The sequence below is a fragment of the Bos mutus genome, chromosome 3 (genome assembly GCF_027580195.1).
Source record: "Bos mutus isolate GX-2022 chromosome 3, NWIPB_WYAK_1.1, whole genome shotgun sequence".
In the NCBI taxonomy this organism is placed as follows: domain Eukaryota; kingdom Metazoa; phylum Chordata; class Mammalia; order Artiodactyla; family Bovidae; genus Bos; species Bos mutus.
This window is the reverse complement of record NC_091619.1, coordinates 92,759,195-92,776,520: the sequence shown is the minus strand read 5'-3', so window position 1 is coordinate 92,776,520 and position 17,326 is coordinate 92,759,195. Positions and strand designations below refer to the sequence as shown.

Genomic DNA, 17,326 nt, shown 5'->3' with positions numbered 1-17,326 from the left:
CATGGGATTCTCCAGGCTAGAATACTGGAGTGGGTTGCCATTCCCTTCTCCACAAAGCTTCCTGACCTAGGGATCGAACCTGGGTCTCCTACATGGCAGGCAGATTCTTTACCATCTGAGCCACCAGGGAAGCAAAGAAACAACAAAAATTTCTAAATGCATTTCTCTCTCTGGGCTCAATGATAACAGCCAACTGTTTGGAATAGGTTTGGGAACCATAACTAAATGGCACACCAGATTTGTGAAAATCCCAGAGAAAGAATCTTAAAAAGTCTGACACAGTAGTTATTTAAGATCTGTAATAGGATGTAATTGTAGGGGGGGAAAAAGTTCTAAACCCTATAGTAATGTAGATCATTTTATTTATCTAATCCTTGGCTAATAAGAAGTGTATTAAAAGCATCAAAGAATCATCTGATGTATTAAAAGCATCAAAGTATAGGCACTAATGTTATTTTTTATAAAGTATAGCTAACAGTTTACTAAGCAAATTCATAAGTATCTGTCACTTTTTCTCTGAAAATGCCAGGTACATACATCTTAGTGAGGCCTTAGGTCAATTTTAAAACTGAGTAAAAAGGAAGTCCATTCCTAAAACTACCTAACTGTGATCTCTCATTCATAAATATTAACATAAGCTTACAATTAAGAAGAATTAAATTAAAGCTAAGAAGGACTTCAATAAAACACTAACCAATTTTCCCAAAAGGATCATCCTTGAAAGGATCACCTGTGATAAAAGAAATATGCAGAAATCAAAATCACAGTATTTACTGCTGTGGCACCATTACTTAAAGAGTAACTTCAAAACAAAAGCAAAGTTTGTTTCATTAACTCTCCCTCAAAGTACGTAAGACAATGAATGCTGTCCACCTTTAGGAAATATTTAGAATACTAATAAGTATCACTATTTTAATAAGGGAAGAACATTAATACACCTCATAAAAGAGGCAAATTTGAATCAGAGCCAACTATACTTACCTCCTGACCACAAGGTCAGATTACATGGAGGGGAAAACACAGGCTTGAGGACAAGAATTTTACTAAGAAAATGTCTACTTTTCACAGGATTACTGGATGGGTATTGCCATCAACACTTCAGAAACAAATACCAGGCTTCATTGAAGTTAAAAAAAAAAAGTGCTTAAAGAATTGAAGGGTCTAGAAATAAATCCTTACACATTTATCATCATTTGATTTTTGACAAGAGTGCTAAGACAATTCAATGGGGGAAAGAATAGTCTTTTCAACAAATGGTGCTGGGACAACTGGATATCCACCTGCAAGAGAATAAAGTTGGACCCCTATCTCACACCATGAAATCAAAAGCACAAGAGAAAACATAAATAAATAAATAAGACTGCATCAAAATTAAGACAACATTGAACACAAGAATATAGGTGCAAATCATATGTTTGACAAGGGACTTATATTCAGAATATGTAAAGAACGCCTACAAATCAATAATTAAAAGACAAACAACCAATTTTAAAAAGGGCAAATGATTAGAATAAACATTCTCCAAAGAAGATATAAGGATCCTGGAATGTGAAGTCAAGTGGGCCTTAGGAGCATCACTATGAACAAAGCTAGTGGGAGTGATGGAATTCCGGTTGAGCTATTTCAAATCCTGAAAGATGACGCTCTGAAAGTGCTTCACTCAATATGCCAGCAAATATGGAAAACTCAGCAGTGGCCACAGGACTGGAAAAGGTCAGTTTTTATTTCAATCCCAAAGAAAGGCAATGCCAAAAAATGCTCAAACTACCGCACAATTGTACTCATCTCACATGCTAGTAAAGTAATGCTCAAAATTCTCCAAGCCAGGCTTCAGCAATATGTGAACCATGAACTTCCAGATGTTCAAGATGGTTTTAGAAAAGGCAGAGGAACCAGAGATCAAATTGCCAACATTCGATGGATCATGGAAAAAGCAAGAGAGTTCCAGAAAAACATCTATTTCTGCTTTATTAACTATGCCAAAGCCTTTGACTGTGTGGATCACAATAAACTGTGGAAAATTCTGAAAGAGATGGGCATACCAAACCACCTGACCTGCCTCTTGAGAAACCTATATGCAGGTCAAGAAGCAACAGTTAGAACTGGACATGAACAATAGACTGGTTCCAAATAGGAAAAGGAGCACGTCAAGGCTATATATTGTCACCCTGCTTATTTAACTTCTATGCAGAGTACATCATGAGAAACGCTGGGCTGGAGGAAGCACAAGCTGGAATCAAGATTGCCAGGAGAAATATCAATAACCTCAGATATGCAGATAACACCACCCTTATGGCAGAAAGTGAAGAAGAACTAAAGAACCTCTTGATGAAAGAGAAAGAGGAGAGTGAAAAAGTTGGCTTAAAGCTCAACATTCAGAAAACAAAGATCATGGCATCCAGTCCCATCACTTCACGGGAAATAGATGGGGAAACAGTGGCAACAGTGGCAAACTTTATTTTTCTGGGCTCCAAAATCACTGCAGATGGTGACTGCAGCAATGAAATTAAAAGACACTTACTCCTTGGAAGGAAAAGTCAGGACCAACCTAGACAGCATATTAAAAAGCAGAGACATCACTTTGCCAACAAAGGTCCGTCTAGTCAAGGCTACGGTTTTTCCAGTGGTCATGTATGGACATGAGAGTTGGGAGTATAAAGAAAGCTGAGCGCCGAAGAATTCATGCCTTTGAACTGTGGTGTTGGAAAAGACTCTTGAGAGTCCCTTGGACTGCAAGGAGATCCAACCAGTCCATCCTAAAGGAGATCAGTCCTGGGTGTTCATTGGAAGGACTGATGTTGAAGCTGAAACTCCAATACTTTGGCCACCTGATGCGAAGAGCTGACTCACTGGAAAAGACCCTGATGCTGGGAAAGATTGAGGGCAGGAGGAGAAGGGGACAACAGAGGGTGAGATGGCTGTATGGCATCATTGACTCGATGGACATGGGCTTGGGTGGACTCCGGGAATTGGTGATGGACAGGGAGGCCTGGCGTGCTGCAGTTCATGGCGTTGCAAAGAGTTGGACACAACTGAGCAACTGACCTGAACTGAATAACCACGGAGAAAGATGTTCAACAATATTAGTCATTAAGGAAATACAAATCAAATTGAAGTAAGATACTACCTCACACTCACTACGATGGCTATAATTAAAAGGATAGATAGTCCCAAGTGTTGGCAAAGGTATGGAGAAATTGCAAGCCACATATACTACTGGTGGGAATATGTGTGTGTGTGTGTGTGTGTGTATATAAATGCTACAGACACTTTGGAAAACAGTTTGGCAGCTCCTCAAATGATTCAACAGAGTACTATGATCTGATATACACCCCAGAGAAAAGTAAATATATATTCACACAAAAACTTGTACATGAGTGTTCACAACAGCATTATTCAAAACAGCCAAAAAAGTGGAAACAACCGAACAGCCCATCAACCAATGAATAAGTAAAATGTGGTACATCCATATAATAATATTCATCAATAAAACAGGAAGAAATATTGAAACATACTAAAATGTGAGTAATCCTTGAAAATATTAGGCTAAATGAATGAAGCCAGACTTAAAAATGCATATAGTGTATAATTCCATAAGTATGCACATCTATACAGACAGAAAATAGATTAGTGGTTGGGCGAATTGAGGGTTAGGGGAACAGGCAATAACTTATAATCATTAATATCAGTTTCACAAGGTGAGTTTGGAAATAAATAAAAAGAAGTTTAACACGAATGGTATTTAACATAGCTTATGATGACATCAGGTATTTTAATTTATTGAGCTTATGATTCTTCAATAAGACTTTAGGCAGCTACTAACTACTATAGGCAGGGATCGAAGCTACTAACTACTATAGTTTCTGTTGTAAAAGCATGGTGTTGGCACTTTTGGTAAATAATTGCTGGATGACTTAAGACTGCCCAATCTCTTCTCTTTCTTTGGGTCTCTATTCTGAACAAGAAACATATTCTTAATCAGGGGTTCCTAAAACATAATCAAATGCTTAGTTTCAGGATTTAGTTGCCTGGAGAGGACAAATACTAAAGTCTGACCATATAAAAACATCATTCTCTTTTCTACTTTTGCTATAACAAGTAGGCTCTCAAAACTGAAGCCCGAATTCTTATATGGTCCCTTCTGGTAAATTAGTAATGTAAATATAAGAGTACTTACTGCCAACAAAAGGATCAGACTGGAAAAAATCCAAGTGTGAATCTGCAACTGGATTTGTCAGTGAACTTGTTTCTACATTAAACGGATCTTCCTAAAAATAATTTTAAATTAAAAAAAAGTTTTAGAAACCAAAGTTTTAAAAGGTAACATCTTAAAATAAAATAGCATGTTTGAAAAATCAACTGATGGTAACATAACAAATATTTTTGTGGTCATAAAGTCCATTTAACACATTTTTCTCTTTCCTTAGCATTAAATAGTATATAACCCCTATTGAGAAGAGAATGATAAGAACATTTACATATTAATATAGAATTATTTTTACCTCTTTTGAACATCTGTCACTATTAAATTCAGGACAAACTTTTTCATTAACAGCTACAGTCACCTCTTCATTTTCATCAGTCACACAAGAAGGCAGTACTTCAGGACTACTTCTTGCCTACAAAATATTAATCCTTCAAAATATTAATTTTTCACAATATATTTTCTACTTGGCAAAGGAAACTGACAAGAGTCAAAAATTACTAGAAATTTTTAAAAGATAAGCAGAATACATTCACTGGATGACTTCTATAATATTTCTTAGGGAAATGATATCACCAAGCCTCAAAACCACTTAAGGTCAGAAAACTCCAGTTCTTCCTTAACTACTTCCCTCTGGTCATCCCCTAGCTAGATTCCAAATCTTATAGAGTCTAATTCTCATCTATTTCTCAAATTCTTCCATTCTTCTCCATCCTGACTGTCACTATCATTCATTTATAGCATCATCATTTCTGGTACATATTACTGTAGTAATAATATTCCAACTGCCTTCCTGCCTGCAATACTTGTCCTCTACATCTATCCTTCTCAGGGCAGCCAAAGTAATAGATCTAAAATAGGAATCTAATCATGATCTTCTGGTTAGAAATCCTTCAATGACGTCATTGCTTTCTGCATTTAGATCAGTAGATAATAAGGCTTTAGAAGTGGCAAAGCCAATTTCTATTTCATACCATCCTATGTCTTTGAAGGATAACCTAGTAATTTGCATTTTGTGCTTAAAAGAATATTGTGCAGTTCAAGACTGCCCTGTACAAATAACATTAAATCTGTTAATTTTAAATCCTTAGTATCTATCAAATTTGTATTCTTCTCATCATCCCTCCTGCTACTGGTTAGATCCAGGTTAAAACAATTCTCACATAGACTACCCCAATAGTCTCTCACCATATCTCGGTATGTCCAATCCTATTCTCCAATCTATAATCCACTTAAAAAATTTTTTTTTGGTGGCACCCTACACCTTGTGGGATCTTAGTTCCCTTACCAGGAATTGAACCCAGGCTACAGCAATGAAAGCACTGACCAAGTCCTAACCACCGGACTGCCAGGGAATGCCTTATCCAGCTTTTCTAAAAGGTAAACTCAATCTTGTCACTTCTTGCTTAAAAATTCTTCAATGGCTACTCACTGTAGTAAGGCGAATTCCCCAGTGCTGCAAGATGAATCCAAATTTCTTACTCTTTGGTCCTTTCTGAACTAAAAGTGGTCATTTTTATCTAGGCACATATCATCATCACCTACGGAATTTGTTTTTAAAAACATATGTACCAAATAAAAAAAAACATATGTACCTGGGCCCAACCTAGAAACTCTAGTTCAACAAGTTTGGAATGGGGCACAGATATCTCCATCTTGATAAAAAGTACCAGAGGTAATGCAGGTAACCTACAGGAGACAGCCTCATCTCCTACCAATACATCCCTCACCATCACAAAACATCCTCAGAAAACTTCTCATGATACCGTGCAGCATGTTTTCTCCCATTACATGCTTATGCTAATGCTGTTTCCTCTGCCAGAAATGTACCACCTTCTCTTCTGCTTAACCTCTTCTCACTTCAGTGGTCACTTGTAAAGCTTCCCTATGACATCCTCTCTGAGCCTCCTCCAAGTTGTCCTACCTGAATACCCTATTTACTTTATCACTGCCTTTTAACACAGTGTTACAGGACTAGACTGCATGCAGCCGGAAGACGGGGTTAAAGGTCTTTTGTCTCTGTAGCTCTCATTCGGGAGAGCAGCACTCTTGCATTAGCTGATATTCTCAAAAAAAAAAAAAACAGTAAACAAATAAATGTCTTCAACATTATGAAATAATTACTTTCAGCTTTGGATGAGATCACTTAAAAATAAATACTACTTTCAGAAGTTACTATCTACAGAACCACAACTTTGAAAACATGGCTCTATAACAAATAGATCAGTTAAAATTACATTTTTCACTAGTTTAAACTGTTAAAACCCACTCTTTCTTTCTCAATTGTCTCAGATGAGGCAAGGCCACATGTTTATATTAGGTACGATGTCAACAAAACTTTCATCTGAATCAGTTTTTTTCCTTCTGAAGTTGGTTATGGAATTAAAGGAACCATTAGACTCACTGGAGACTCCTCATGTATGGGCTCAGACTCTAGGTTGCTCTGGCCTTCAGTGTGCTCATTAAGATTCGCTGTTTCACTGCTGCTGGTACTGAGGCTGCAATAATCTGTAGCACCATTTACAAGAATGCTGTGTGGACTACTGCACCAATTTAACTGATTACTATGGTTTTCCAGCTCTTTCATTTCCACAAGTTTCATTTGCATCTGTCAACACAAAGCAGAAATACAAAACAGAATTTACTAGAAAGACATTTTTAGACAAAAATTAGACAAAAACTAGACAAAATTACTAGAAAGACGTGATATAAAAATAACTATATGCTTAGACTTGATCAAGGATAAATCTGCTTCCATTAAGGAATGCAGCAAGACTTAGAGAAAAGGATTTCAGTAATCCATCCAAGTAAGTTCTCCTCCTGAAATTACAGTATATATGGATTTGCTTTTGTACATCTTTTGAAAGATCCAAGAATTTTAATTCAAATATCTGCTAATTGGCAGTCCTTTAGAATATAACTAGAAAAAGCATCAGAGTATTGGGAAAAAGATGGCAAAGCAGTAGTTCAAGACAAGATTTTATGATGACGCTTTAGGAGAGGGAGAGGAAATAGACGAAGAGTACATAAGACTTTGGAGCCATTCATATTCCTATTGGGAAGAAGAGAAGTGAAAACAAAGATGCAATGAGCTAGTGTCCTATCCCCTGGCATTATTTATTAATGGGCTAGAACCTTAAGGAGTAGTCTCTAAATCTAAAATATACCGAACAGGTTAAATGAAGGACAAAGTTTTTTTAAATTTCAATATCCATTGACTTTCTATACCTGGGACAACACAATAAATTCTAATATATATAAAAAGAAAAATGTGGGGAACTAGAAGGAAAAAATGCTTTTTTATACTAATATCTACAATAAAAACACATTTACATATATTTCAAAGAAATTGAGACAACAAAATCAAAAATGTTTCTAGTGAAAAAAACAAACGGAACTTTACTGAAAAGTACCATTTTCATAATATATATATATTTTAATTACATTAGTGTCCTCTATTTATTAGCATGTTATATATATATTTTTTTTAGCAAATATAAAAATTACCTTTTGACATTCTGTAAAGCAAGGCTCTGTTCCCTGATCTTATTCCCCTAATATTTCCCATAAAGTTTTTAAGTTGCCTAATTTGGAATCTGTAATTTACCAAAGGAAAAGTCAGGACCATAACCTGGAAAAAGAACACTATATTGGATAAGGAGACAGATGTACATCTAGCTCTATCACTTTCTAATTATTAGGTTATTTTAGTCAAAGTACCCTCTCCAAGCTTCCATTTTTTAATCCATAGAGGTAGTAAGAACTATCTTCATAGAAGACTGTTATGTGAAGTAAAAGACATATTTAAAAGAACTCTGTAAAATGTAAAGGCCTATGTAAACGAAGGACAATGTGTGTGAAAGTACCTAGCACACTACATTTCTCACTACTATAACAATTAAAATTTCCTGTTCCTTTTCTACTAATTTGCTCTATTTTTAAAAAGTTAAAGACTTGAGCCTTTTGAGGATAGAGACCAAATTTTTGTTATTAACTTTGTATCTCTAACATCTACCACAATGATACATACTGTAAGTGCTTAATAAATGTTCACTGAAAAACACGAGTATTATCCTTATATATTTAAACAGTGGGCATCAGTGTGTGTGTGTGTGTGTCTATATGTATATAGACATACACATATATATATATGTATATAGACACACATTTTGTGTATATATATTGTGTATATATGTATATAGACATACATATATATATGTGTATATAGACACACACACATTTCATTTTGTGTATATATATATATTGTGTATATATACACACAAATTGCATTTCATTTAGGATTTAAACTAACAATCAAAAATACTACACATTTATAACACAAAGCATATGCCTTGTATATTCCTAGTGCTATAGAGCAGTGGTTTATAAACTTACTTTTACTTTAATCTACACAAAGAAACAGAGTTTACACTTAGACCCAGTAAATATGTATGTACATATGTCTCTGTGTGTGTGAATACATAAAACATATAGATGCATACATCATACATATAACTATACATTTACACATATACACAGGGGTGAAACAACTGTAATGTATGCTGTTATTTCCTATTCTCTTTTATTTCACTGAAATTTATCATGACCATTAAATCAACTTTAATGCTACCCTGCAGTCTAAAATTTAAAACATTACTCACCATATAGATGAAGCAGTTGGGTGAAGTACCTGCCTATCAAAGAGTTCTATTTAGGACAGTTTGTTCCTTATAGTTATTCTTGAGACAATCAACAGAATCATGAAACAACCTGGCTTTCCTGTGTCTGATTCTCCCATGCACCTGCCATTTAAGCCTGTGTTCTTCCTTACTCGCTAGGTAAACTTAGAGGATACAGAAAAAAATAATCACACAACTAACACAAGCTCTTTGCAAACTGTGCAAGGAAGGTACAACAAACATTTCAACTGCCAGAAATACTTGGATAAATAATATATATTGCACAAGTAAGTTACATAAAGTCAAGGTCAAAGGTTCTTTGTTCTCTAGAAAATACAAGGTAAGAAATAAAAATAAAAATTCAGCAAGTCACAAACTTCTCTTTAGTTATTCCTTTTTCAAAAAAGGCTATAGGTAAGCTTTAGAGAGCAATAAAAGCACCAGGCTAATTTACAACTAAATTTCTTTTTTATAGGCCCATGGGAATATGCTGCCCTCTGTGGGAAAGATTCACGGTACCTGAGTCAAGTGTAAGAATTTGGTATGTTTATTCTTAAGATTTAGAGATCAAACACAAAGATCTAATTCCTTCCACAGATATCTGGCACACTTGGTAGTACAGCTTGCTGACACTATCTTCCATGCTCAAAACATGGCTTTATTTTCTCTCTGATAATTTATACTATCCAGAGTCATTTCTATTTTTCCAATTTATGCTCTTTCCTTTGAAAGAAATCCCCTTTCAAAAAAGTCAAAGAAAAGAAAATTAAAAGACAAGCCAGAGACTGGGAAAAATTATTTGTAAATCAAATATCTGATGAAGGACTTATCTCCAGAATATACATATATATATTTTTAAAAACTTGTGTAATTTAATAAGACAACCCAAAATGGCAAAGGACTTTAAACAGACATTTCATCCAAGAGAATATACAAATGGCTCATAAGCATACAAAAAGATGATCAACATCTCTAGTCATCAGAGAACTGCAAATTAAAAACTATGAAGTACCACTTTACATCTACGAGAATGTCTATAATCCAAAAGACAATAAAAGTGTTGGTAAAAATGTGGAGAAACTGGAACTCTTATATATTGCTACGGCAAGTATTAAAATGCTACAGCCACTTTGGAAAAGCTTGGCAATTTAAAGTTAAAAAAAAAGTTTAATGTAACTTTACAATATAGCCAACTATTTTATATCCAAGAGAAATGAAAACATATGTCTACACAAAGAATTGAATGCAAACAGAAAATTCATAGCATCATTATTCATAATAGTCAACAGGAAGAAAGAATCCAAATGCCCATTAACTGGTGAACAAATAAACAACATACCTTATAAAATGAACTATAATTTTGTTACATGCTACAGCATGGATGGGCTTCAAAAACATTACACTAAGTGAAAGAAACCACATGAGAAAGACCACAGACCACTTATTTCCTCTATATGAAACGTTCAGAAAAGGCAAATCTATAGACACAGAAAGCAGATTAGTAGTTACCCAGGGGTAAGGGTGGGGATTGATGATAAATGGGCACAACGGTCTTTTGGGAGTAAGGGAAATATTCTAAAACTGGATTGTGATGTTTGAGCAACTCTAAATTTACTGAAAATCATGGACTGTACCCTTAAAATGGGTTAATTTTACAGTCTATAAATAACAGTAAAAATATTTTAAAAACTTAAAACTATTTTAAAGACTGTCCATTTATCTAGGATCATTCCCACTACTATAAAATTCTTTTGGGTTTACTACATGTTAACTGAGTACCTACACTGAGACAAGAACTGTGCTAAATGCTTGGATAAATATGTATGTTTCTAGACCAAAAAGCTCCATCTACTGACAGAGGTAGACAAATAAACAAATGTGCAGGGGAAAATGTTACAATTACTGCAACAGAAGTACAATGTCCAATAAAGGCAAGATTCAGAAGATGCCACAAAGAAAGAAGTTAAGCTATGGCTTACAAGATGGGTAAGCAGGTATTCATCTACCAGACAAGAGAGGGGGAAAAAGCATATCAAGGGGAAGGACTTCATTATATATAATAATTAACTGACCAAGTTTCAGACAATCTGAATTCTAGACTATGGCTCTTCTGAAGGCTACATAACCATAAGCAAGTTCCTACACCTTCCCTGGCTTCAGTTTGTTCAAATTCAAATGGAAAGGAATGGGCTATGCAGTCTCTACACACATCCAACCATCCTACCATCATTCTATAAAATATTAATCTCCATTTAGGGAAGTCAAGAAACAGAAAAGCAAAGGATCTATATTCTGGACCTACCACAACAGTCATATTTATCTATATAAAGAATAATTCCCTAATTAAAAAAAAAATAAAGGTTTCTAAATGAGCAAAACTGATTTTAAGGTTCAGTTCAATCACTCAGTTGTGTCCGACTCTTTGCAACCCCATGAATCTCAGCACGCCAGGCCTCCCTGTCCATCACCAACTCCCAGAGTTTACCCAAACTCATGTCCATCAAGTCGGTGATGCCATCCAGCCATCTCATCCTCGGTCGTCCCCTTCTCCTCCTGCCCCCAACCCCTCCCAGCATCAGGGTCTTTTCCAATGAGTCAACTCTTCACATGAGGTGGCCAAACTATTGGAGTTTCAGCTTCAGCATCAGTCCTTCCAATGAATACCCAGGACTGATCTCCTTTAGGATGGACTGGTTGGATCTCCTTGCAGTCCAAGGGACTCTCAAGAGTGTTCTCCAACACCTCACTTCAAAAGCATCAATTCTTCGGTGCTCAGCTTTCTTCACAGTCCAACTCTCACATCCATACATGACCACTGGAAAAACCACAGCCTTGACTAGACGGACCTTTGTTGGCAAAGTGATGTCTCTGCTTTGAATATGCTATCTAGGTTGGTCATAACTTTCCTTCCAAGGAGTAAGTGTCTTTTAATTTCATGGCTGCAATCACCATCTTGCAGTGATTTTGGAGCCCCAAAAAATAAAGTCTGACATGTTTCCCCATCTATTTCCCATGAAGTGATGGGACCAGATGCCATGATCTTAGATTTTAAGGTTAGAATCCCCAAAAGGTAGGACACCAGGTTATTATTTATAAAAATAAGCAACACTTACTGAGTACTTATTTACCAAATGTACTCACTGGTTTTACTCAAATGTCTCACTGGTTTTGCCCCATTTAAACTTTAAAAGCAGCTGAAAGAGGCAGGTGTACTGTTAATTCTCCAATTCTATTTATTTATTTTATTAAATTTGGCCATGCTGTGCAGCTTGCAGGATCTTAAACGCCAGTTCCCCAATCAGGAATTGAATCCGTGTCCTCAGCAGTGAAAAGGGTGAAATTCAAGTCCCTGGTGGTTTATTGTTGTTTAGTCACTAAGTCACGTCCAACTCTTTTGCGACCCCATATACCGGAGCTCGCCAGTCTCCTCTGCCCATTGGATTTTCCAGGAAAGAATACTGGAGTGGGTTACCGTTTCCTTCTCCAGGGGATGTCCCTGATTCAGGGCTTGAACTCATGTCTCCTGTATTGGCAGGTGGATTCTTTACCGCTGAGCCACCAGGGAATTTGCAGTTCTCCAAGATGAGGAATCTAACACTGAGATGATTCAGGCAGTAAGCAGCAGAGCAAGCGTTTAAACCCAAACCATCTAATTACAAAGCCTGCACACTCAATAAGATTCCAGTGATAATCATCAGATGTATAAGACTCACAACAGTTTTAACTTATGACAGGTGACAAGAAGCCTCTTCATATAAAATGACAAAAAATGAATAATAAACTGGGCAGAAGCAGCAGCAGCAGAAGTGGAGAAAATACTATGTACTAAAAGGATACGTGAGTGCCCACTTGAGTGTATTTTTCACTCCCACAAAGACTTACTGAACTGATTTCCTGCTGTGAATCTTGCAGGTGCTGCTGAAGAGGTCCCAGCTGAGCCTTCCCTGACTCCACACTCTCTTCCAACTCTGCTGTTTCTTGCTGTAGGCGACTCAGCTCTTCCCTAGCTTTGGCCAGCTCTTCTTCATAAGTGGAGATCTGTGATTCTTGACTAGTTAGTTCAGCTTTCAGGGATGAAATCTACAACATGCGGTGAATAAGACAAAAAAGGGATTAAAAAAAGAGATGTCATTAAAACATTCCATAATGCAATATTTATTTTAGTTTACTACTTTGGTGTTTTTGATATATATTTTCTGTAGAAAAGGGCAATCAGGGACTGACAGAGGAGAGTGGAAGACATAGGTACCATACTTCCAACTAAATTTTAGAAAAAGAAAAAAACATGCAGTGTCCTATTTCCCCTGTAGTTTCTAGATGAAACATGTCCCATCTCCTTCATGTTCCCAAACTTCATGTTGACTAGATTGCCACCTAACAACAGCAACAACAACAACGAGCAGAGAGGGTTTCTATCTTAAGCCAGCAAAAGCACCTAAGGTAAAGACACAGGCAGCAGTAAGCCACCAGGCCTTACCAGTTGGGCCTCCTCAGCACACTTCTTTCTGACTTCCTGCAGTTGCTCCTCCAGCTGGGCTTTCTGCTCATCCAGCCCATCAAGGAGTTCCTGTACTTGCTGTTTCTGGGCCTGTAGTTTTTGCAGATTAGTATTCTCCCTTTGCACTTCATCTTGAAGATCCTGAAATACAGGAATATTAACATTATTTACTAGAGGCAGGAGAAGGTTAATAATTTTTAAAAGTCTATCATAAGGGAAGGTAAAGTCTCATCTTATTACGTATACTGTGTTGGTGGATTGGAGGACTCATAGCTTTAAATACAATCTTTACTTGAGGACATCTTTCCTAGATTCCAGATTTAGACATTCAATTTGCTTACTCAGATCCATCCTTGGATGTCTGATGGACTTCTCTAACATAATAAGAACAGAACTCCTGGCATTTCCTCCCCCCGCCACTCCACAACATCTGCTTTATCCTCCATCTGCCCCCTCTCAGTTTCTCTGGCCAAAAAATACAGCATCTCCTCCGACTCTTCTCTTTCTCTCACATCTCATCTCCAATCTGTCAGCAAATCTTGCTGTTCCTTCCCTCAAAATGTATTTTAAAAACCGCCATGTTTTTCTTCAACCTCAGTCCAAGTCGTTTTTCTCTCTCTCCTGGATTGCTGCCTTCTAACTGGTTTCCCTTCATTCACCCATGCTACCTTTCAGTTTATTTACAGCATAGCAGTCACTGTTAAAAAACTACATCAGACAATGGCACTCCTCTACTCAAAACTCTGCACTGACTCCCCATCTCCCTTACCATAAAAACCCGTCCTTCCAATGGCCTCAGGTGGTCCCATCTCCCAGCTTCATTTCCACTGCTCTCTCCTTTGCTCACTCTTAATTTCAGCTACACTGGCCTTTCTGATGCTTCTCAAACATGTCAGATATGCTTCCTTCTCAGATCTTTCACTGATTATCCCCTCTTCCTAGAAAGCTCTTCCCCAAATTATCCACATGCCTTAATCCCTCATCTCCCTGAAGTCTCTGCTCAACTGTTAGTTGCTCATTTGTGCCCGACTCTCTGTGACCCCATGGACTGTAACCCATGAAGCTCCTCTGTCCATAGAATTCTCCAGGCAAGAATACTGGAGTAGGTAGCCATTCCCTTCTCCAGGGGATCTTCCTGACTCAGGGGCTAAACTTGATCTCCTGCATCGCAGGCAGATTATTGACCATCAGAGCCACCAGAGAAACACAGTGCAAAAAACAATGTACTACAGTTACCTTTAAATAATAAACTCCTCATAGGCAGCCAATGCTTCATCTTTCTTAGAGGTTCCACAATCTAATACAATGTCTTGCACATTCCAGGCAATTAATCAGGCAATGATTTGTAACTATCACAAGGATTCTACTATCTGGGAGAAACTACTGGGGAATGAGCCTGAAGCTGACAGAAACAACTTCTTTCAACATACTACAGAAAGCTTCACTCTATATTTAAACTATAGCAAAATATTAAAACTAGCCTCTAACTGACCTACAGCAAATGCATTTTGTTAAATTAAAATAGTATCTAACTTTCTATACTGATTCAACATTTGTATAGACTGTAGACCAAGAATGATTTGACATTTTAAATTTCCATTATATGGAAATAATCTTTACTACTTTAGCATGTCACTGTGGCATATATCTTTCTTGTGTGGTTTTTTTTTTTTTTTACATTATCTTATATACTATTACTCTTTAGGAAGACATAACAACAGCTTCACTTTAATCCAGTTCCTTGAAAAACTACAGTGGCTTGAAAAATTCTTGTAATTACAAAATATTTTGAAAGCACGCCATCTGCAGATCTAAAGTGATTTTTATATTTGAGAATATAATCCACTGTCAATACTGTTATAAAATTATTATACGGTTTATACATAACAATATGCTGACCCAAAAGGCATTTTTAAAGAAATGCTTAACAGGAATAAGGAAAAAATGTTTCTTATTCCCATTTTCAAAAATTCTACTCTAATTTCCTACCCTCTCCCCAATCCCCCCCCAAAAAACCTTAGACTTCACATCTCTAATAATATCTAGTCTTTATAAATATACGTAATTTTGATGTCTCTACTTTCATTCTAAATCCAATTAAGAAAAGTGAAATTTGCTTTAAAAGGGTCACATAATATAAGAAAATGACTAAGATATAATGCTAATTTTTAAAAGTTGAATACAAAGGCAAATACAGTATGATTGCAAATAAATATAGAGCCATGCATATATAAATGTTAACCATGACTCTCCCTGAAATGTGAAATTGTAGAGTTTCTTTCTTTTTATACCTTTCTTTATTTTGCAAGATTAATATGGACTCATATTACTTTTATAATCAGAAAATGTCAAGTCTGCAGTTTTTAAGTATCACATATCATATGGTTTCATACCAATATAAAAATATTCTGATGCAACTGAATTTTTAATGTAAGAATTACCAATAGTAGGATCAATGCTGGTTTCTTTTAATAAAATCAATCCAGATTTCAAAACTTGTATTTTTTAGTGAGTCACTTTAAACACATCCCTAGAGGATAGGTTTATGTAAGAGGAAAGGGAATAAACAAATCAATATAACATTTACTCTTGCCCTTTCTCTTCCAAAGAGCAAACATATTCCCTCAAATTTCCCAACCTCACTTTTATGCTACAGTAAAAATCTACATAGTAACACAAAAGTATGGCCCTTGAGGGAAAGGTTATTGAAAAAATACCTCACATTGGTGACATATTTTAAGCTGGATAGAGGTCCATATTTAAATTAATGCCTCTCCATGTCTATTTTAAATATGAAAAAAGATCTTCTCTAAAAAAATTTCAACACTAATCCATACACACAAAGGTCTTCTTTTTCAGTAAGCAAACTTAAAATTATTAAACTGTACAAAAGCAAAATGAACAGATTGCAAACATAAACACTAGGAAGAAGAAGAATCAAATTTCACTACAAAATTACTTGGTAAGGCTGCCACCACTGTAATGTAATTTTCACAACAATTTCAATATCCATATCTACTTGGTTATTTTATTTTGGCACAGAATGGTTTATCCTGAGACTAAGTGAAGTCAACGGATGTACATCTCTCTCCCTGCCCACCCTTGACTAGGACAGTGGCAGATTCTCTTAGCAAACACCATCTGCCACTAAACTAGGATAATTTTCTCTTAATCTGAAGGTAGCCCTTTGGGGAAATCCTCTCCTGAATTAGGGTACAACCTCAGTTACTATCAAATGCCAACTCATCAAGGAAGTGACTAAAGACACGTGCAGATGCCTTCCTAGTTATGCTCTATTTTCCATGATCATGCTCTACTTGCTCACCTGTGCCATCAACAGCAAAAGAAAAGAGGGTAGCAGCAATTAGGAAATGGCAAGGATAAAGTGAACAAGACTACTGTAATGCACTGTCATGCTTTGCTTTAGAAAAATACCAAAGCAAGCCACATCCAAGGTTCTTTATCCAGGAGTGAAAGGATCCTTGATCTGCAATCTTGGCTTTATTTAAAACTAAATTTCAAGGAAAATATCCTATTTTCTAGAAATCACACAAGATAAAGAAAATGATAAACTTGTCCCCATCCCTCCATATCCTTTGAAGTGCTATGGAGGGTAGTAGAAATAAAATTTAAACAAATATATAAAAGCTCTCAGCTATACTCAAGAATAAGATAATTCATTTTAGCAACCCAAATCGGCTGTACAACCAAAGAAGTAAATCTATAAAACATGAATACATTTAGATCTATTTCATATAAATACAGAGTAAAAAATACACAAAAATGATAACTAATTTATAAATAAAACACTTACTTAAAAAAAAAAAAACTCAAAGCATACATACAGTATATCTATACTTGAAAAGTTATTATAGTGAATAAAGGAATTTTAAGTATTTTGGTAATCTTACCGAAAATGCTATTTAATTGATTAAAAAACTCTAC

General features: G+C 36.0%; 1 protein-coding gene across 7 annotated transcripts in view; it reads right to left on the bottom strand.

Moving 5' to 3' along the window:
* EPS15 (epidermal growth factor receptor pathway substrate 15) overlaps positions 1–17,326 on the bottom strand; it is a 140,292-nt gene that overhangs the window by 35,027 nt on the left and 87,939 nt on the right. For all 7 annotated transcript variants that reach the window (XM_070368074.1, XM_070368080.1, XM_070368075.1 and 4 more), the window contains 6 exons: positions 13,361–13,522; positions 12,766–12,963; positions 6,609–6,812; positions 4,503–4,619; positions 4,178–4,268; positions 695–730 (listed from right to left, as the gene is read on the bottom strand). In XM_070368074.1, coding sequence (XP_070224175.1) covers positions 695–730; positions 4,178–4,268; positions 4,503–4,619; positions 6,609–6,812; positions 12,766–12,963; positions 13,361–13,522 — 808 coding nt within the window. The remainder of the gene's footprint in view (positions 1–694; positions 731–4,177; positions 4,269–4,502; positions 4,620–6,608; positions 6,813–12,765; positions 12,964–13,360; positions 13,523–17,326) is intronic.